Raw genomic sequence first — 21792 nt, forward strand, 5'->3', positions numbered from 1 at the left:
TTAGTGTTGCAGTGGGGAGAAGAAAACAGAAGCCCCACTCCCACCCACTCACCCAGATTTCAACTAGGGCCAGTTCTGCAAAGGTTGCTCTTAAGTTCTAATGTTTTGTTTGCTAACAATTACAAAATTAGAAATCTGGGACTGTAGCACCTTTTCTGGAACATGTTTTATGAAAAGGTACAAGCTTGTGTGGCTACCAGATTTTTCTTTCTTTTTTTGATCCCCCTGGACTGACTTGGCTCTAATCCTACCTTCTCCACAACCTGTTGAAATTTGAGTAAGGACTGGTGGCTTTTTCCTCCCCCTCGGGTAAATTGCTTCTTTATTCAAAGTTGCTTGGAGGGAGAAAAGGGGAGAGGACAGGAAATAGAAGGGAAAGGATAGAGGAGGGAGGAAGGGAAGGAAGGGAGGGAGAGATGGAGGGAAAGGAGAAGGAAGGAAGGAAGGATGGAAGGAAGGAAGGAAGGAAAAAAAGGCAGGGAAAGGAGAGAAAAGGAAGTAGCAGGGAAAGGATGGGAGGGAGGGAGAGATGGAGGGGAAGGAATGAAGGAAAAAGTCAGGGAAAGGAGAGAAAAGGAAGGAAAAGGAGAGAAAACAAAGTAGGGAAAGGCTAGAAGGAAGGAAGGGAAAGGAGAGAAAAGGAAGTAGTAGGAAAAGGAGGAAAAGAAGGAAAAGGAGAAAAGGAAGTAGGGAAAGGATAGAAGGAAGGGAGAGAAAGGAGAGAAAAGGAAGTAGTAGGGAATGGAGAGAAGGAAAGGAAGGAAGGAAAGGGAGAGAAAAGGAAGTAGGGAAAGGAGAGAAGGAAGGAAGGGAAAGGAGGGAAAGGAGAGAAAAGGAAGTAGGGAAAGGAGAGAAGGGAGGGAAGGAAGGAAGGAAGGAAAAAGAGGGAGGGAAAGGAGTGAAAAGGAAGTAGTAGGGAAAGGATAGAAGGAGATGGAAGGATGGAAGGAAGGAGAGGAGAGAGATCCTTAGTCTTCTTAACCAGCTTCAATAGAAGTCAAACTCTCCTCCTTCTTCCTACAAGCGGGGAAACCTTTGTGCCATTCCGAGCCAAGAGCCATAGGAGACAGATATCTGAAGTCCCTCCCAGTAGCTGGACAGGCTTTCTCAAAGCATGAGGCTAGAGCCACATTTCCAAAGCAGCAGAGGGGACCAAAAATCTCATTTTGGCCTCGATGCTCCTGAGAGTATCGGAAGGAAGGAGGCTAAGAATTCTGCCTCTCTGTCTGATTGTTGTGGTCAGAAAGGATCCTAGCAAAGAGGAGGAAAAACGGTGTTTAATGAGATTCCCGTTGTTTTTATGCCCCTCCCGTCCTTTGTCCCTCATTGTTTTGTCAAACAACTCTAGATTATTATAAAGATACTTTTTTTTACAAAAAAAAACTTCTATCATGCTGCCATTCTTCCGCAGGATATATTTATCGAGGGGTGGGGGGGGGAGAGATCTAATAATATACCAGGTTTTTAGCTTTATTCGTCTGAAGAAGAGGGGAAGGGGAAGAACTAGGCTGGGTATCCTTTTCCACCGCGGTGATGTCTTTTGGCGAACCGCTGGGCCCAGCTGAAACCCGGGACAATGAGACTTCCTGTTTGAGCCAAAGGAAGCGGAAGCCCAGCGGGATTTTCAGAGCCAGCTTCCTGCTCGGCTGCTGCTAAGGATTTCCTGTTGGGAAAGACGACGAGATGGGAAGAGAACGATGGGTTGGCTTCACGCGGAGTTATTCTTGCTTGCCCGAATTGCGAAGGCAATGACCAAAAAAGGAATTCGAAACGAGGAGATTGTAGCACAAAGGGCCAACCTGCAGATTAATTTGCAAATCACAATGCCCCCAATCCCTAGAAACTGTTTGTAGGACAGTTTCCAGTTCAAAGCTGGAAGATACTGTGGTGTTGCTGTTAGTTGCGAAGTTGTATCCGACCCTTCGTAACCCCATGGACAACGTTCCTCCAGGCCTTCCTGTCCTCTACCATCCTCTGGAGTCCATTTAAGCTCACGCCAACTGCTTCAGTGACTCCATCCAGCCACCTCCTTCTCTGCCGTCCCCTTCTTCTTTTGCCCTCCATCGTTCCCAGCATTAGGCCCTTCTCCAGGGAGTCCTTTCTTCTCATTAGGTGGCCAAAGTATTTGAGTTTCCTCTTCAGGATCTGGCCTTCTAAAGAGCAGTCGGGGTTGATCTCCTCTAGGACTGACCGGTTGGATGGCCTTGCAGTCCAAGGGATCTCGCAGGAGTCTTCTCCAGCACCAGAGTTCAAAGGCCTCCATTCTTTGGCGCTCAGCATGTACTACATATAAATAGTAGAATGTACTACATACCTAGTACATTCTACCACATATAAATACAGCCATAGTAGTACATAGTACATACTTCTACATATAAATACAGCCACGTAGTAAGTTGTATTGCTATTATCCTCATATTTTCCTCTTCTCATCTTTCCTACTATCTTCTCCTATTGGTATCTTATGATTTATCGCTTGTTGTTTGTATCTTATGGTTTATGATCTATGACTTACCACTTTGCTGTTTGCATGCGCAGCGAGAGCTTATGCATCCGGAAACAAATTGTGTATCCAATCATGCATGGCCAAGAAAGAATTCTATTCTATTTTAAGAGATGTGGTGGCTCAGTGGCTAAGATGCTGAGCTTGTCGATCTAAAGGCCGGCAGTTCAGCGGTTCAAATCCCTAGTGCCGCGTATCGGGGTGAACTCCCGTGACTTGTCCCAGCTTCTGCCAACCTAGCAGTTCGAAAGCAGGTAAAAAATGCAAGGAGAAAAATAGGGACCACCTTTGATGGTAAGGGAACAGCGTTCGTTCCGTGCGCCTTTGGCATTGAGTCATGCCGGCCACATGACCACGGAGACGTCTTCGGACAGCGCTGGCTCTTTGGCTTTGAAACGGAGATGAGCAGCGCCCCCTAGAGTCGGGAACGACTAGCACATATGTACAAGGGGAACCTTTACCTTTATTCTATTCTAAATGGGATCTGGTGAAGGGCAGTTGGGCTACTGCAGAGAAGAACTGGAAGTTTTGCTAGAGTTGAGCTTGGAGACCTCAAAGTTACTCGAGGATTGTGGTTCTGAGTGCATTGTGGGTAAACTCCATTTTCTTCCTATTTCGCAGAGGCCGTGCAGTCTCTGTAGGGCGGTATGCAAACCTTTCATTTGTTTTTCCATTCCGTTAAATATCATGACACTATTTTTCCTTCTTTCTGCATTCTACAAGGTTAGGGACACATCTGCGTTGATTACCGATGGAAGCAAGAGTTTGCATCTGAGGCTAGAAATTTGCACGTTATCTTGTTAAAGATCATTTCCTGATGATATTTCCTGATCATTGAGAAGAGCCCCTGCTTGTGTGTTTCCTAAGTTGGGTGGGGGCGGGGGCTAGCTTTGTTCTCTTTTTCCCATTTTGCTCCGCAAGACAGGACTGCTAACCATTGCTTTGCAAAGAGAGGATTGCACCTCTGGAGCATGTACAGTCGTGGCCAAAATTGTGGAAACCTTTTGCGAAAAAGTGTATTTTCTAAAACTAGCTAATAACACTACCTTGTTTGTGGGGAGTAGTGCCATAAAATCATATATCGACGGAAAGATAATTTAATCAAGAATGTCATGCAATAACTTTCACGAAGGATTTGCTATTAGAATAGCAGTGACAGTATAAAGAAGGAAAGCGAAACACATAGAAAAAACGAGATATGCAAAAATTATCACCACGTCAGTTAATAGTTAGTATTACTTAGTAATACTTAGTAATACTAAGTAACTAATACGTAGTAGCATGAATGACGGCCTTACAACGTCTTCCCATGGAGTGAACCAAGTCTTTGAGTTCTGCAGCTGTTATAATGTTGAAACCAAGATTGAATGATGGCTTCTATTAACTGGGTTTTATTGCTGGGTCGCTTCTGACTAACCAGTTTCTGGTTAGAAAGGCTCAGGGAGTTTGGCTCAGGGGCTCAGGGAGAGGCTCAGAGGCTCAGGGAGGACGCAAAATGGGCCTACCGGAAGTTTGGGAAGACTGGAAACGGGCCCATTTCCAGCCTCCGGAGCCTGGGGAGGCCATTATCGCCCTCCCGGAGGCTCAAGGAAAGCCTTCAGAGCCCGGGGAGGGCAAAGACGCCCCCCCCACCACTGTGGTGCAGGAGGCCAACTAGGCCACGCCCACCATGGCCACACCCATCCAGCAACTGGGCAGACAACCCCTTGCTCAAATTTTTGAAGCCCACCTCTGGGTTAAGATCTGGGCTATTCTCAGGCCATTCCAGCAGTGGAATAGGATTATCTTGAAACTCCCCCCCAAAAAGAAAAAAAAGTGGTGTTATTAGCCATCAAACCACAAAAATACACTTTTCCCCAAAAGGTTTCCACAATTTTGGCCACTACTGTAATGAGAGTATAACCCAACCCAGGTGGCTGTTTTCATAAACTATGATCGGAAACAAACTGGTTTAGTGCAGGGATGAGCAATTCGATAGCTTTAGAGAAAGAGGACTGAAGTTCTCGTACAAAGGGACTGGGGCCATTTCTTGCACCTGAACGGAGACAGGATGTTTCACCGTTTCCTGATTTTTAGTGGGTGGGGAGTTTTTTGTGTGTGTGTTTTTTTTTTAATCTATTTTAAGGCTTAGATGTTAGCTTTTGTCTTGTCTGCCGCCTCCAACTATGGAAAATTGTGTTGACACCTTTGAGCAGCTGTAGTGTAGAGGAGGGGGAAGGTGGGCTTAGGGACAGCACAGAGGTTGCTGTTGCAAAAACATCAGCTTCGCTGGGGAAAACAGGAAAGGGTGAGAAAGAAACTCAAGGTTGTACCGCCTTGTGTCTCTTCGGCATAAGCGGGAGGGAAGGAGAAGCTTTCGAGAGGGTGTTATTTTGCCACATTAACAATAAAGTTAAACCTCAGTTCTTCTTATGGGGGGGGTCTGTTTCTTGATCTAGTCTTATCTCAAAAGTGGGAGATGCAAAAGGATTTAGGGACAGATACAATCCTGGAACATCCGTTGCACAAGCATGGATGAGCGTGATGTGAGACCTCACCTGTCCTGTATCAAAAGGCTACCAATGCTGAAAATGGACCAGAAGCTCACCACAGAGGTGCTAGCATCTGATGGGTTTTTCTTCTGTGGCTTCAAGATGTGGTACCAACAGTCGCAAGTGGGATTCAACCGGTTCGGACAAAGCGGTAGCTCTGACAATCAGATCAGAGTGCATGATCACTGAACCGGGAGGGAGGGAGGGAGGGAGGGAGGGAGGGAGGAAGGAAGGAAGGAAGGAAGGAAGGAAGGAAGGAAGGAAGGAAGGAAGGAAGCCATAGTGGTATGGCTGTTACAATGCAGTATTGCAGGCTAACTCTGCCCACTGCCAGGAGTTCGATCCTCACCAGCTCAGAGACGGAAGGAAGGAAGGAAAGAAGGAAGGAAGAAGAGAAAGGAAGGAAGGAAGCCATAGTGGTATGGTTGTTACAATGCAGTATTGCAGGCTAACTCTGCCCACTGTCAGGAGTTCGATCCTCACCAGCTTTTTTTTTTTTTAATATGATTTATATGCCGCCCTTCTCCGGAGACTCAGGGCGGCTTACAATGCGCTAAGCAATAGCCTTCATACTTTTGTATATTTATACAAAGTCAGCTTATTGCCCCCACAAACTGGGTCCTCAATTTACCTACCTTAGAAAGGATGGAAGGCTGAGTCAACCTTGAGCCTGGTGAGATTCGGACTTACAGTAATTGCAGGCAGCTGGTGTTAATCACAATGCTATCAGTCTGCTGAGCCACCAGGCCACCAACTCAGGGACGGAAGGAAGGAAGGAAGGAAGGAAGGAAGGAAGGAAGGGAGAGGAAGGAAGCCATAGTGGTATGGCTGTTATAATGCAGTATTGCAGGCTGACTCCGCCCACTGCCAGGAGTTCGATCCTGACCAGCTCAAGCTTGACTCAGTCTTCCATCCTTCCGAGGTGGGTAAAATGAGGAGCCAGGTTGTTGGGGGCCAGATGCTGACTCTGTCAGCCGCTTAGAGAAGGTTGTAAGTCTTAAGTGCTACTGCTATTCTAAACACAGTCCAGTGTTTGCAGACCATAGCAGCTCCGTCTTCTTTGGCAACATCTCGGTAACTAAGCAACAAGCAACCCCACTTGGTTGGAAACGGTTGGGGTGAGGTCGGTTTCCCCGGCCCCCCTTTTTCGCTCCCGCAGCTCTGCATTATCTCTCTGCCAGAAGTCACCATCCTTCTACGGCTGCTTTCTCAGACTTTTCCATTGTTTCTAGACGAAGGTTTTGCTGTCTGGCCGGTTCTCCAGGAGACCGGCTTTAAACCTGCAGAATGTGGATTCGGTGATGAATGTTTAGACTTCATTGGTTTTTCGTCTCCTTCGCTTCTTTATTTGGCTATTTATTTAAAGAAACAATATGGCCACTCACCTCAAACAGCAGGTCTTACGTAAGTGAGTGTAGATAAAAGACCCCCCCTCTTTTTAAAAAAAAAAAAAACAGCGTAGAACAAAGCAAAAGGCAATGAAAATAATCTTTAATGCAATGGTCAAGGCACTATGGTCATCCAGTCGCAACCCCAAAGCACCCGTCCTGGGTCCCACTAAGACCTCTTGAAATGAGGGTCTTTCCAGGAGAGGGTGAGGGTCCAAATGGCTCTTTGAGTGTTTAAGGTTGCAGACCCTTGCTCTATGAACCAACGCAGTTTCTGGCAGCCTTTTCAAACTGCACATGAGCCTTTGCCCACCTGTAGTCAAACCAGGGGTGAAATGCTTCCGGTTCAGACCGGATCGCCTGATCCAGTAGCGATGGAGGCGGGTGGTTCAGAGAACCGGTAGCAAAAATCCCTTGCCCCCGCTCTCCCATTGCCCAGCTGAGACGCACAATCAACAGAGGCTTTCTTTTTTTTAAAGGCCTCTGACGATCCAAGCTGAGTTGCCTGATTGGCAGAGGCTTTTTGAAAAAGCCTCTGCCGATCAGGCAACTCAGCTTGGATCGTCAGAGGCCTTTAAAAGAAAGAAAGCCTCTGATGATCAGGCAACTCAGCTGGCATCGTCAGAGGCGTTTAAAAGAAAAAAAGCCTCTGACAATCAGGCAACTCAGCTTGGATCGTCAGAGGTATTTAAAAGAAAAAAAGCCTCTGACGATCAGGCAACTCAGCTGGCATCGTCAGAGGCATTTAAAAGAAAAAAAAGCCTCTGATGATCAGGCAACTCAGCTGGGATCGTCAGAGGCATTTAAAAGAAAAAAAAAGCCTCTGATGATCAGGCAACTCAGCTGGGATCGTCAGAGCCTTTTGAAAGCATTTCACCGAAGAGGTTGAAAAAAAATGGTTTTAAAAGTTTAAAAAAAATTGGCCACGCCCACCCAGTCACATTACTCCCCCCCCACTAAGCCACGCCCACAGAACCGGTAGTAACAAATTTTAGATTTCACCACTGAGTCAAACCGTCTTCTTCCTGCCCCCCCCCCCCCCCCCCCCCCCCCCCCCCGTCTGACTCTTGCCTCCTTGCCTTCCAGAGAAGAGAAGATGACGGCGGCCCGCATCAGGAAGTGCCACAAATGCGCCACGGGCTTGATCAAATCGGAAGGCTGCAACCGCATGTCGTGTCGTTGCGGGGCCCAGATGTGCTACCTCTGCCGAGCTGCCATTAACGGGTACGACCACTTCTGCCAGCACCCTCGTTCCCCGGGAGCCCCGTGTCAAGACTGTGCGAGGTGTTCCCTTTGGACGGACCCCACGGTAAGTGTCTGGGACGCCCCTGAATGCCTTCCCAAGGTCCTCTGCACCATCTCAAGGGGGATTGGCCCCACAACTGTCTAGCTGCGGTTAAAAATGCCATTCCTTAGTGCCCTTCACGAGTGGGGGTGTCATCCTCTATCTTGGGAAAACCAGGAAGCCCCCCCCCCCCCCCCCGGAAGACTCCCGAGAAGTCCAGGGATGCCAAGAGCCGTGGTGGCGCAGTGGTCAGACTGCCGGCTGCCTGCAATTTGGCAGTTCGAATCTCACCAGGCTCAGCCTTCCATCCTTCCGAGGTTGGTAAAATGAGGACCGAAATTGTTGGGGGCAATACGCTGACTCTGTAAACTGCTTAGAGAGGGCTGTAAAGCACTATGAAGTGGTATATAAGTCTAAGTGCTATTGCCCTTCCTTCCTTCCTTCCTTCCTTCCTTCCTTCCTTCCTTTCCTTCCTTCCTTCCCTTTCTTCCTTCCTTCCTTCCTTCCCTTCCTTCCTTCCTTCCTTCCTTCTGCAATGGTTAGAATACAGTATTTCAGGCTAACTCTACCCATTGCCTGGAGTTCAATCCTGACTGGCTCAAGGCTGACTCAGCCTTCCATCCTTCCAAGGTGGGTAAAATGAGGACCCAGATTGTTGGGGGCAAGAGGCTGACTCTTTAAACCGCTTAGACAGGGCTCTAAAGCACTGTGAAGTGGTATATAAGTCTAAGTACTAAGTGCAAGTGCTCTCTTAGGACTTCTGTAGGTCTTTGGTTATTCGGGTTTTTCTCCCGCGTAAAATTGGAGGTTTCTTGGCAACGTTTTGATGAAGTCTCATTCGTCATCTTCAGGCTGATGTCTTTGGCTTCGTGCTTCTAGGAGCAATGCTCCTAGAAGATGATGAATGAGACTTCGTCGAAACGTTGCCAAGAAACCTCCAATTTTATGCGGGAGAAAACCCGAATAACCAAAGACCTATATACAAACACCCGCGAAAACCTCAGAAAACATATATATATATATATATATATATATATATTATATATATATATATATGTATATGTATATGTATATGTATATGTATATGTATATGTATATGTATATGTATATGTATATGTATATGTATATGTATATGTATATGTATATGTATATATATGACTAAATATTCCCAGTTTCCTCAATTGTTCATCCCAATGATTTAGCCTCCAGACGAAGCTTAGAATCTTTGGTTGCTCTTTTCTGCACTCTTTCTAAGGTCTCTCTCTATATATATATAAGGGAATATTTAGTCTTGACAAAGAGAAGGACTAGGGATGACATAGCAGTGTTCCGATATCTCAGGGGCTGCCCCAAAGAAGAGGGAGTCAAGCTATTCTCCAAAGCACCTAAGGGCAGGACAAGAAGCGATGGATGGAAACTAACCAAGGAGAGAAGCAACTTAGAACTAAGGAGAAATTTCCTGACAGTTAGAACAATTAATCAGTGGAACAACTTGCCACCAGAAGTTGTGAATGCTCCAACACTGGAAATTTTTAAGAAGGTGTTGGATAACCATTTGTCTGAAGTGGTGGAGGGTTTCCTGCCTAAGCAGGGGGTTGGACTAGAAGACCTCCAAGGTCCCCTCCAACTCTGTTATTCTATGTTCTATGCGTTCTCTGTCCTGCTGGTGTCCTTTCACCATTTCAACCCTGTCTCTCTCTGCCTTCACTTTTCCCACTTTCTTGGAGAAAGTTGCCTTGGCTCCGTCACCATTTCCCTGTTGCTCTTGAGACGTTCCCTGGTTTAATATGGGACTGATCTTTTTTTTTATTTTTTAAAGTCCTTGTTCTCCTCCTCCCTCTGAACATCCATACATCATGAAAGCATTTTGAGCTTATTGGGAACAGCTGTGCCCACACATGGAGAGAGAGAGAGAGGGAGAAAAAAAAATGTGGGGTGTGGGGTGGGAGAGATCTATATATGCCTGCATATCAAATTACAGATGGAGGAACGGAGTTCCTATTGACTCATTTGAAACGCCGCTTTTAAATATAAATCTCTCCATCCTGAAATAATTAGCCAGCTACTCTGGCTTGATACAAAAGACTGTAAATATATCTTGCAAGTGCTTTTTTTTTTCTGCTTTTTTGAGTTGGAAAGGAATACGTCTGTTGGGGAAGCTTTGGCCATCAAGATTGTCTTGCAGTTTGATTGGAGACTTTGCTTTTTACTCTCTATCTGGTTTTTGCCAGGGGGGGCGGTTTCCCCCTTTAGTTTTCTGCACCCGGTCATGGTTGGCCAGGAGACTTTACAGTCCTGAGCAAAAGTTAGCAACGTGAAGCCTCAGGGGCCATGAGCAGCCCTTAGATCAGGGGTGTCAAACTGGATTTCTTTGAGGGCTAGGTCAGCACTGTAGTTCTCCTCTGCGGGCCTGCTGGGGTGAGGGGAAGGAGACGGGACAGACACCTCCTGCACCACCCTGCTGGCCAAAATGGGGCGTGGGAGGGCCACACGCACCACCACCACCCCGTGCCTTAAATTTGACACCGCTACCTTAGATTCTTCTGGAACTTCTCTTCACGCGTCTTGTTTTTACAAATTGGCAGTACTGAAGGAAGAAAGAAAGAAAGAAAGAAAGAAAGAAAGAAAGAAAGAAAGAAAGAAAGAAAGAAAGAAAGAAAGAAAGAAAGAAAGAAAGAAGAAAGAAAGAAAGAAAGAAAGAAAGAAAGAAAGAAAGAAAGAAAGAAAGAAAGAAAGAAAGAAAGAAAGAAAGAAAGAAAGAAAGAAAAAATTTTATTTTAGCAGCCTGTTCTGGAGAGAGGAATTTTGGAAGGGGGAAGGGAGGGAGAGGAGGAAGGAAGGGAGGAGGGAGGGAGGGAGGGAGGGAGGGAAGGAAGGAAGGAAGAAAGAAAGAGAAAGAAAGAAAGAGAAAGAAAGAAAGAAAGAAAGAAAGAAAGAAAGAAAGAAAGAAAGAAAGAAAGAAAGAAAGAAAGAACTTTTTATCTTAGCAGCCCGTTCTGGAGAGAGGAATTTTGGAAGGGGGAAGGGAGGGAGAGGAGGAAAGAAGGAAGGAAGGAAGAAAGAAAAAACTTTTTATCTTAGCCCGTTCTGGAGAGAGGAATTTTGGAAGGAGGGAGAAGAGGGAGGGAGGGAGGAAGGAGGAAAGGAAGGAAGGAAGGAAGAAAGAAAGAAAGAAAGAAAGAAAGAAAGAAAGAAAGAAAGAAAGAAAGAAAGAAAGAAAGAAAGAACTTTTTATCTTAGCAGCCCGTTCTGGAGAGAGGAACTTTGGAAGGGGGAAGGGAGGGAGAGGAGGAAAGAAGGAAGGAAGGAAGAAAGAAAAAACTTTTTATCTTAGCCCATTCTGGAGAGAGGAATTTTGGAAGGAGGGAGAAGAGGGAGGGAGGGAGGAAGGAGGAAAGGAAGGAAGGAAGGAAGGAAGGAAGGAAGGAAGAAAAAGAAAGAAAGAAAGAAAGAAAGAAAGAAAGAAAGAAAGAAAGAAAGAAAGAAAGAAAGAAAGAAAGAAAGAAAGAAAGATAGAAAGAAAGAAAACTTTTTATCTTAGCAGCCCGTTCTGGAGAGAGGAATTTTGGAAGGGGAGAGAGAGGGAGGAAGAAAGAAAGAAAGAAAGAAAGAAAGAAAGAAAGAAAGAAAGAAAGAAAGAAAGAAAGAAAGAAAGAAAGAAAGAAAGAAAGAAAGAAAGAAAGAAAAAAACTTTTTATCTCAGCAACCCGTCCTGGAGAGAGAGGAATTTTGGAAGGAGTTCCCTTGGCGTGGCTGGCTGTACAGCTGATAGCTACAAATCTTCCTTTTTAACATCGTTGCTTGTAACCGCCAGCCCATCGTTCAGCCCCTTTTGTGCCCATGTGCTTCGCATTCTCCTCTCCTCAAACATCCCAGAAGCCTTTCAAGTGCGACCTTGAAAGGAGTCGCATCATTGCTGTCACACGCCAAGAAAGTAACTGCCAGCCATTGCAGCAGACGGGAATAAAAGATGGCGGCCATTCCCTTAACTCCTGTGGGAAGAGAGAAAGGTCGTAAAACAGGGCATAACTCACTTAACAGGCGTCTCTCTCATCTGCAGAAAATTTTGGCCTCGGTTGTGGTCATAAATGGAGGATTATCCATATTAGGACCGAATTCAGACAGGCGTCAATATGTCTCGGGGAACAGAGGAAGGTACTTACGCCACCTCGATAGCACCCATACAGGTAGTCCTCGGCTTAACGACTGCAATTTTGAGCCCAAACATTTCCGCTGCTAAGTGAGACGGCTGCTAAATGAGTTTTGCCCCCATTTTATGACCTTTCTTGCCATCGTCGCTAAGCGAATCACAGCAGATATTACATGGTTGTTAAATCTGTCAAAAAGTCGCAAAAGGGGATCCGGTGACCCTGGGAACACTGCAACCGTCATAAGTACATGCCAGTTGCCAAGCCTCTGAATTTTGATCACGTGAGCATGGGGAGGCTGCGACGGCCGTTAAGTGTGAAAAACGGTCATAAGTCACTTTGCAATTTCGAACGGTCACTAAATGGACTGCTGTAGGTTGAAGACCACTTGCATGTATTTTCTGTGTGTGGACACCTACACAAGTGTGTGTTTAGAGATACGTTTCAATAGGACGAACTTTTACCACTATACACAGTTCCCCCCATTTTCCATGTGGGGAACGCTGGAGACAACATGATCCTCGGTTGATGGCTGCAAATTGATTCCCAGGCCCGGATTGTGCGAGTTGCGGACTCCTTACGTTGTGATCGAAACGTAAAACGAAAAGCGGTGCTTTTCAAAGACCTACAAAAATTCCTTCTGGTCTAGTGAGAAGCTTGGAAGATCCATGAGTAATAACATTAGTGACTTAGTGAATCCAGGAACAAGCTTCGGTTGGGCTGAATCACACACACACACACCATCCTCCTGCCAAAATGCTATTTGGTTCCCATCAAACATTAAAAGGGGGAGAGAAAGGGCTTCGAGAAAATTTCCAGACGTCTTTTTATGAAATCCAAATTGGGAAAACTGGCAAGTTTCTAATATCCGTGATGGCGAACCTATGGCACGCGTGCCACAGGTGGCACACGTAGCCATATCTGTGGGCATGCCAGCTCAGCTCTGGCGTGCATGTGCGTGCCGGCCACCTGATTTTCAGGCCTTTTGGGCCCACCAGAAGTAGGGAAAACAGGCTGTTTTCTGCCTCCGGAGGGCCTGGGGGTAGGTGGGGGAAGGCTGTTTTCGCCCTCCCCAGATGCATAGAGAGGATCTGGAGCCAGGTGACAAAGAAAAACGGGCCAGGAGCAAGGAAGGAGGGGGGATTGGGCGAATCTTCCCTGCCCTCCCCTTCCTGGCACGCGATGGCAAAAAGGTTAGCCATCCCTGTCCTATATCATCCCTGCGTCTCTCTCTTTGTGTGTGTGTGTGTGTGTGCGTGCATGTGCAAGCATGTTCAGCCGTGACCGCATGTTTCCTAGGGGTTCCTCCAAATCCAGAAGATTTTTCCACATTACAGGAAAGGGAAAATGCAGGAAGACATTAAAAAGAGAAGAAATGAAAACAAGATGTCCATGGGTTCATTTTTTAATTTTTTTTTTAATAGGATGGCCGTTTGTTTCCAACTAGTTCTGCATCTTACATTAGTTTCTTCACCCTTAGCATTCTTCTTATTCTTGTAGCATTGATTCTACATTTAGAATACATATATCATCGTCGTTATTTCGATTTATTGACTTTCGGGGGGGATAATGGCAAAAGAGAGGATTGATGTGGAATTGATGGCTGGCAAAAGAGAGCCAGGAAGTTGATCTTGTCCATTCCTCTGGACAAGGTACTAATACCACCCTATAAAGCCTTAGTAAGACCACACCTAGAGTACTGCATCCAGTTTTGGTCCCCACACTATAAAAAAAGATGTGGAGACTCTAGAAAGAGTGCGGAGAAGAGCAACCAGGATGATGAGGGGTCTGGAGGCTAAAACATACGAAGAACAGTTGCAGGAACTGGGCATGGCTGGTCTAGTGAAGAGAAGGACCAGGGGAGACAAGAAAGCAGTCTTCCGATATTTGATGGGCTGCCACAGAGACGAGGAGGTCAAGCTATTTTCCAAAGCACCCGAAAGCCAGACAAGGAATAATGGATGGAAACTGATCAAGGAGAGATTCAGCCTGGAAATAAGGAGAAATTTTCTGACAGTGAGAACCATCAACCCATGGAACAGAAGTTGCCTTCGGAAGTTGTAGGAGCTTCATCATTGGAAGCTTTCAAGAAGAGACTGGATTGCCATTTGTCAGAGATGGTGTAGGGTCTCCTGCTTGGGCGGGGGGTTGGACTAGATGACCTACCAGGTCCCTTCTTCCAACTCTGTTAATCTATTAAATCTGACAAGAATGGAGATTGCTCACAAATGTGCTCCGGGCAGTTGCTCCTCGGGAGAAGACCTCAAGGCATGCTTTGTGGGAAGTGTTGTGGATGAAATTTCAGGAACCAGAGATTGCAGGAGGTAGCGGTGTAATATTTTCATCCTTGGAGTCAGGGGTTGATCCGCCTTGAACAAATGGCAGCAGACCTGAGTCAAGGTCTCAAAACACATGCGTGCAAAATAAATTAGATTTTTTTCCCCCTTGCAGAAGCTGGAGGGTACCTTCGTTCAGCCTCGCAGATTTTCCTTTTTATATACACATATAAATTGTAAGCGTATCGACCTGTAGCTCTGGTGACAGTTCTGGGTCTCCCTGTCCCTTACAGGAGGACGACGAGAAGATAATCCACGAAATTCAGAAGGAAGCGGAAGAAGAACAAAAGAGGAAGAGTGGAGGTTGGTTGAAACTTGGCGTTGAATGGATAGAAGCAGGGAAGCTGCATTAGGTGGGAATATTTGTCTTTTACCAATAAAGGAGAATATTTGTAGCTCAGGGTTGAAACGAGGGCTCCTTGGCGCTCTCTGAGTTTGATGGCTTTCCTGCAGACGTTTCATGACCCAACTAGGTAACCTCATCAGTGCTAGAAGGGAGTATGGTTAGCAGAGGAGGAGGAGTGGTCCTTGGTGCTCTCTGAGCTTGGTGTTTTCTTGCAGATGCTTCATTGCCAAATTAGGTAACATCATCAGTGCAAGAAGGGAGGAGGGTTTGTGGGGAGGAGGAGGAAGAGAAGGAGGAGTGAGAAAGAGAAGGAAGAAGGGAAGAAGGAGAAAGGAGGGGAAGGAGGAAGAGAAGACAGGAGGAGAGAGAAGAGGACTGTAGGGTCTTTATTGATTCCTGAGCTTGTGGTTTTCTTGCAGATGCTTCATTGCCAAATTAAGAACATCATCAGTGTTAGAAGGGAGTGGGGTTTGTGGAGAGGAGGAGGAAGAGAAGGAGGAGTGAGAAAGAGAAGGAAGAAGGGAAGAAGGAGAAAGGAGGAGAAGGAGGAAGAGAAGACAGGAGGAGGAGGACTGTAGGGTCTTTATTGATTCCTGAGCTTAGCTGTTTTCTTGCAGATGTTTCATGACCCAACTCGGTAACTTCATCCGTGCTAGAAGGGAGTATGGTTAGCAGAGGGGAGGGAGGAGGAGGAGGAGGAGGACTGGCGGGGGGTGGTCCTTGGTGCTCTCTGAGCTTGGTTGTATTCCTGCAGACGTTTCATGACCCAGCTAGGGAACATCATCAGTGCTAGTCCATATTTGTCCTTAAAAGACAAACACAGACGTGGCACGCAGGTCGGTCCAAATGAGCTGGTTTTACTTCATCCTAATACTAGGAAACCCATTTAAACAGGGCGCCCAGAATTCTTTGTAAAATTGTCACCTTCTTGCCTACCTTCTCTTTCTCTCTCTATAGATATATATACATATATGTTTGTTTGTTTTCTTTTGCAGAAAACAGTTTTAAGCGGATCGGGCCTCCGGCAGAAAAACCCGCAGAGAAGATCCCACGGATCGAAGCCATCCCCAGGCCTGTCCCCCAGAACTTCCACCACCACCACCACCACCACCATCAAATCCGCCCCTACCCTTTCGGCCACCCGCCTTTCCCTCTCCCTCCGGTGCACCCGCTGTACAACAACCTCGGCCCCATCAACCTGGGCCCCATCCCGGCCCCTTACGTGCCCCCGCTCCCCAACATGAGAGTCAACTACGACTTCCCCCAAATGAACCTTCAGCTGGAGCACAATCTCCCTATGCACTTCGGGCCTCAGCCTCGGCATCGGTTCTGATCCGCTTTTTCGGGAAGGCGCCGTTCCTTTCCGGAACTTGCTGCAGGGAAAGTCCACACACACTGGTTTGTCGATGCTCGCTCTCCCCCCTCCCTCCCTCCCTCCCTCCCCACGAAAGCTACCATCTCCGCCTTGGCTCCTGTTCCTTCCACCTCCCTGGTTGTCTCCCAGTTCAGAGATCCGTTTTCCCCGCCCTCCGCTAGGCGCAGGGGAGCCCTAGTTTGCAATAAGGGGTTTATCCCAGCACTGTTTAATTTTTCTCCAGGTGCTCTCAGTGTTTGAGAAGAGGGCTTCCGCAAGAGGGAGGAGGAGGAGGAGGGGACGACAGCATCGCCAAAATGTACTCCTTCCATAGCTGTAGGACCTCGCAACACCTCAACCCAAGAAGAGGTTGAAGGTGGCAGAGGAAGAGGAAGAGTTTGGAATATTTGAAACGCTCAGGTGGCAGTTCCCTTCATTCCCAGAACGCCAGGCGTGGCGGGAGGAGGGTCTTCTTAGCTTCCACAGCTTCCCTCTTCTGCTAGGAAAAGCATGGGATAGATGCCCTTCTTAAGGGGGGTCGGGGTCTCCTAAAGCGAGCTGGGGGAGATCCTCGGGAATTTGACAAGCAGCTCAGCGGAACCTTGATTTGGCTACTAACCCTGGAGCCCGTGGAGGTTTCTCTCCGTTATGCGTGGAAATGAGAGCCCCAGCTGGAGGAAGGGATGACAAACTGACTGAGAGGTCAGAAGTATTGGGGTTCTGTGGAAAGACAGGTGTGCAATTGGGTTTCCGCTTTTTTTCTCTGGCGTCAGGTTGCTCCCCCGGCTGGGAGAACTGCCCCTATGCGCCTTGGACCTTCTCCCTTACCTGTGGGAGCACATGGCTCTAAGCTCCCATATGCGTCCTCCAGCTCTTTAAAGCCCAGGTCTGAAGCTAGATGTGTGCTCTCAACATTTCGGTCTTGGGTTCTTCAGCAGAACCGTTTTTAAGGGCTGGCTTTAGATCAGTGCTCCTCAACCTTTAAGAGGAGGGGACTTCCAACTCCCAGCTGTGGGAATTGGAAGTCCACCCATCTTAAAAGCCCAGAATTCCCAGCCAGCTGCAGGAGTTGGAAGTCCATCCATCCATCCATCCATCCGTCCATCCAACTGATCTACTAAACTAGGGGTCTCCAACCTTGGCAACTTTAAGGCTTGTGGGCTTCAACTCCCATCTGGCTGAGGAGTTGGAGTCCACAAGCCTTAAAAGTTGCCAAGGTTGGAGACCCCTAGTTTAGTAGATCGGATGGATGGATGGATGGATGGATGGATGGATGGATGGATGGATGGATAGAACCTGTTCTCCAAATATTCCTGCTTCCCCCAGATATCCCCTTCCACCTTCAGTACACCTGTACCCCCTTCGGTCCTCCGTGGCTTCCATACCCTCACTGGGAAGAGGTGTGACCTCAAAAACATGCCAGAAAGTTCCTGCGTGATCAGCCAGAGCTTGGAGGACAAGGAAGTGAGCCCCGCAGCTGGTTCTCGTGATGATTTCAGGAAGGAAAAACTTCCTTGTCTTCAGAAACAGCTTCCCTTCCCAAACCAGCAGCTACCCACATCAGGTCGATGACCTTTCTTCCGAAGAAGTTTGGCCAGCGAAAGGTCTCTCTGGGTCAGAAGCCTGGAAGCTGAAGAGCCTCTTGCATCTTTGGCGGACGCCAGGTTTGGGGAGGGAGAGGGAAACGTTGCAGAAAATGGCTTTCTCCTCTTCTCCTAAAATCTAAATCCAACGGAGGGAATCTTCCCCACGGTTTCCCTTGGGGGCCTTGGGTCAGGTCAAGCAATAGAATACAAGGGATGGTTTTGGAACCAGGACTAATTCGGTTTGTCGCCCAGATTGCTCCCTTCCCTCCTTACATTTTTTTTTTTTAAATTTACTCCATGAAAAAACCTATATTCCTTGGATGACAGGCATAGCAGAGAGGCCCGTAAATATTGTCATTTCTTCACTCTCCATTAAGTGTGGAAAAGAAGCAGGGAACTGCCAGGAAAATGAAGCCGACAGCCGCTTTTCAAGTGTTTCCTCCCTGATTCTAGCTACCCGTTTCCTTTTAAACAATATTATCAAACCGGCTTTTTATGTTTGTTTGTTTTTCCTCCTGGATATCCAAACAGTTGACCTTCTTCTCCCCTTTCCTTCTGGACGTGATCATGCAACTCCCGATTTTTTCCCGATAGGCTTTTCTTTCAAATTATTCTGAAATAAAACCGGGGATGCTTTGAACAGCTGCTCGCTTCCGAGGTAGAGCGCTCGCCACCCAGTGTGCGTAGGTCTACGTGGCCCACCTAATCCCCGATCAATAAGGGTCGATCAGACTGATCGATAGATCAGAACGTTCCCCGTGGCAAATTTTGGACCCTTTTCCTTGGTTGAGAAAGTGTGATGGACTCCACGGCGAAAGTGTTGGGAGCAGCTGGGGATTTAATCTGATAGGAGCCATATTTTCCTGAAGTTCTTCCATCCCAAAGTTTTCGGTTGTCTTCCATTCCATGTGTCCCTTGCCATTCTGGCCCCCATCTTAGCCATGTAGATTCAAAATTGTGTTTTTTTCCTTTGCTTTGCTACCGTTCGGCCACGAAAACCAAACCCACGAAAAAAACATTTAAGCCCAAGCTGATCCGATACTGTGCTTATATGGATCTTATTCAGGTTTTCACATTGGCACCTTAAACTGTTGGCTTCTTTGAGGTAGCAATTGTTGACTTGTCAGTACATCTCTAAAAATATATGTAAAATAATTTTGCTGCCACTTAAAACCCAAAAGGGATCCATTCTCATAGAAGTACTTGAGTTAAGAAAGAATCCTCATTCCTAGGAAATTGAGTTCTTTTGCATCTTAAAGCTGCTTTTTTTAAAAAAAAAAAATTCTGGATAGGTTTTGGCTATTTGGGCTAGATTTAAAGTGAGAATTTGCATCCTTCATTCTTCTCCTACGTCATTGAACTACTGATGCAACAATCCCCTTCTTCCTGTGCTTTTGAGTTCCAGAATATTAGCTCAGCTTTTTCTGTTGGGTAAAGGCTGAATTTATTTACTCCTGGTTGTAGAAAACCCAACCCTGCCTCTTAGATTTCATTTCTGTAAAAACAAGGAATTTGGAATAAGGTTGCCCATAACAGGTGAGGGGAGAATTCTTTTATCATTTAACTCAAGAGGTGTCCAGCCTTGCCTACGTTAAAACCTGTAGTCTTCTCCCAGAATTCCCCAGCCAGCCAAGATCCTTACGGAAATGAAATTCTGCGAATGGGGAAGACCACAGGTCTTAAAAGTTGCCCACGTTGGAGAGCCCCTGATTTAACTAGTAATTTCTATTTCCAATTTCTCTACTTGTGGGATAGAAGAAAAGCCCAGATTGTCTCATGCTCATCTTATCTTTCAGCATCTTCTGGAGAACTTCAGCTGGCCCACTCACGGTTTAGAAAGGACAAGTCTGTTTCTTGGACTTTTGTGGGTCGTGTGGCCTTGGGGGCTAAGTCTCCCAATTCATTTGAGGAAGAAACTATGGGTTTCTTCCTCAAATGACCCCCCAAAGACCTCCGATTCCCATCGGCTCTTTGCTTTTCTTTCAAAATTACCAACAAGCTTCTCAGAAGAAGAACGAGAGAGAGACTGCCCAAAACATGCATCTCAAGGACGACTTCCAGTTTTATCAATTCCCATTGAGACAATTATTTGGTCTGATCTGTAGCAGGTAATGTCATACCAAACCCACCTTTTCTTTAAAAATAATAATAATAATAAATAAATCCTTGACTCTTCGAAACTTGAAGATGGGAAGGTGTTTTTGCAAGCATGCCTGCAGAGGTGGTGCAAATAAAACGGGAATCCAGCTGCAGTCTTAAGAGCCTCCTCGGCTGTCCCTTATGAAGGAGACCAGATCCTAACAAAGGGTGTGGCAAAAGAGATTACAAACCCAACCAGCCGCCTTCAGATCTTTTATTTTTCCCTTTCTGGATCGCATACGATCGATCAATTAGTCTGCATGGATGCGGGAGTGACTTTTCCCCCGATTTCCTTTTTTTTTTTCCTTTTTTTTTTTTAAATATGGTTTTTTTTCTCTTAAACTCCTGGATGTTGTTGGGTTAGTCGTCTGCTTGTCTTTTTTCCCCCCCCCTCTCTTTTAATCCGAATCTTTCCTGAATCTTTTAAACCAGGGGTCTCCAATCTTGGCAACTTTTAAGTCTTGTGGACTTCAACTCCCAGAATTCCTCAGCCAGCTTTGCTTTGCTGGCCGAGGACTTGTGGGAGTTGAAGTCCACAAGTCTTAAAAGTTGCCAAGATTGGAGACCCCTGGTTTAAACGGACATGCCTACGAGTGGAAAGTTACTTGGGTGGAGAATGGAAATTGTATGGAATTCCATTTTTGAGGGGTGTGGTTTTTTATTGGTAGCTTCTTTTTTTATGTATACATACATATATATATATATATATATACAAATATATATACGGTATATAGTATCTATCTCTCCAAAAGCATTCATCTGTTTACGGGTAGACAAGGAGAAGTGTATGGATTTTCCCCTCTTCCCCCCCCCCCTTTTGACATTTTAATAGGTACTTTCTATTATCAACTTTGCAGTGTTGCATTTAACTTGCCTTAAAAGGTGGAGAGAGAAATTTAGCATTTGCACTTAGCAAAAAAAGAGAGAGAGAGAGAGAAATTAATTTAAAGGAGCAAAGCCCTATCAACGGGAGAGCTGCATGTTCTACAACTTTGTATAACATAGCTGAAAACTTTAAAAAAAAAAAAAAAAGGAAGACCCAAAACCAGGAGAGAGAGAGAGAGAGGAAAAAAAAGAATATTTTTCTTTACCTTCTGGTAGGAAACCGTTCTAATCCGCGTGTAAAAAGTTTCTGTATTATATTGTAATTTCGATTTTTTTTGTAATTAAAAGAAAATTTGTGCTCCCTGTTTTTTACGTATCCTGGTTTCCTACGGGAGGATCCGTCATGCCAGATAAGCTCGGTTGCCATTACCTGCAAATCTTCAAATCTCTGCAGTTCGAAAGACGTCACTATCCCTGGGTGAAAATGGTGGAAATTTTATCACAAAAAAAGGCGAAACTTTTTGTTTTAAGTGCCGTGGTGGCGCAGTGGTGAGAATGCAGTATTGCAGGCTAATTCTGCCGACTGCCAGGTGTTCGATCCTCACCTGCTCAAGGTTAACTCGGTCTTTCTCCTTCCGAGGTCGGTAAAATGAGAACCCAGATTGTAAGGAGCAACAGCTGACTCTGTAAACCGCTTAGAGAGGGCTGTAAAAGCACTGTGAAGTGGTATATAAATAAGTGCTATTTCCTTCCTTCCTTCCTTCCTTCCTTCCTTCCTTCCTTCCTTCCTTCCTTCCTTCCATTAGAATGCAGTATTGCAGGCTGACTCTGCCCTGCTGTCAGCAGTTCGATTCTGACCTGCTCAAGGTTGACTCAGCCTTCCGTCCTTCCGAGGTGGGTAAAACGAGAACCCAGATTGTCGGGGGCAAGAGGCTGACTCTGTAAACCACTTAGAGAGGGCTGTAAAATATTGTGAAGCAGTATACAAGTCTTAAGTGCTATTGCTTTTAAACACTCACTTACACAATGAACACAGGTAATCCTCACCTTACGACCACACTTGACACACACACACCCAATTTTTGTTGCAAAGTGAGACATTCGCGAAGTGAATTCTGCCCCATTCTACGACCTTTCTTGCCACGCGTGTTAAACGAATCGCCGCAGTTGTATTGTTAGTAACACTCATTTTTAAGTGATTCCGGCATCCCCATTTGACTTGGCCGATCACAAGGTCGCAAAACGGGGAACACATCGCCTCGGGGACATGGCGACGGTCCTAAGGGTGAACCGGTTGGCAAGCATCCGAATTTGGATCGCGTGACCGGGGGTGGGGGCAGGGGGGGCTGCC

The 21792-nt window shown here is 46.2% G+C and overlaps 1 protein-coding gene across 3 annotated transcripts in view; it reads left to right on the forward strand.

Moving 5' to 3' along the window:
- The window catches only part of RNF216 (ring finger protein 216), a 72454-nt gene extending 55427 nt beyond the window's left edge, over positions 1 to 17027 (forward strand). For all 3 annotated transcript variants that reach the window (XM_070954879.1, XM_070954880.1, XM_070954881.1), the window contains 3 exons: positions 7509 to 7731; positions 14425 to 14494; positions 15533 to 17027. In XM_070954879.1, the coding sequence (XP_070810980.1) occupies positions 7509 to 7731; positions 14425 to 14494; positions 15533 to 15870 (631 nt within the window). In that variant the 3' untranslated portion in view covers positions 15871 to 17027. The remainder of the gene's footprint in view (positions 1 to 7508; positions 7732 to 14424; positions 14495 to 15532) is intronic.
- Positions 17028 to 21792: the final 4765 nt, after the last annotated feature.

This window comes from Pituophis catenifer, unplaced genomic scaffold, assembly GCF_029215685.1.
Source record: "Pituophis catenifer annectens isolate HBS135680 unplaced genomic scaffold, rPitCat1.0.hap2 SCAF_16, whole genome shotgun sequence".
In the NCBI taxonomy this organism is placed as follows: Eukaryota; Metazoa; Chordata; class Lepidosauria; order Squamata; family Colubridae; genus Pituophis; species Pituophis catenifer.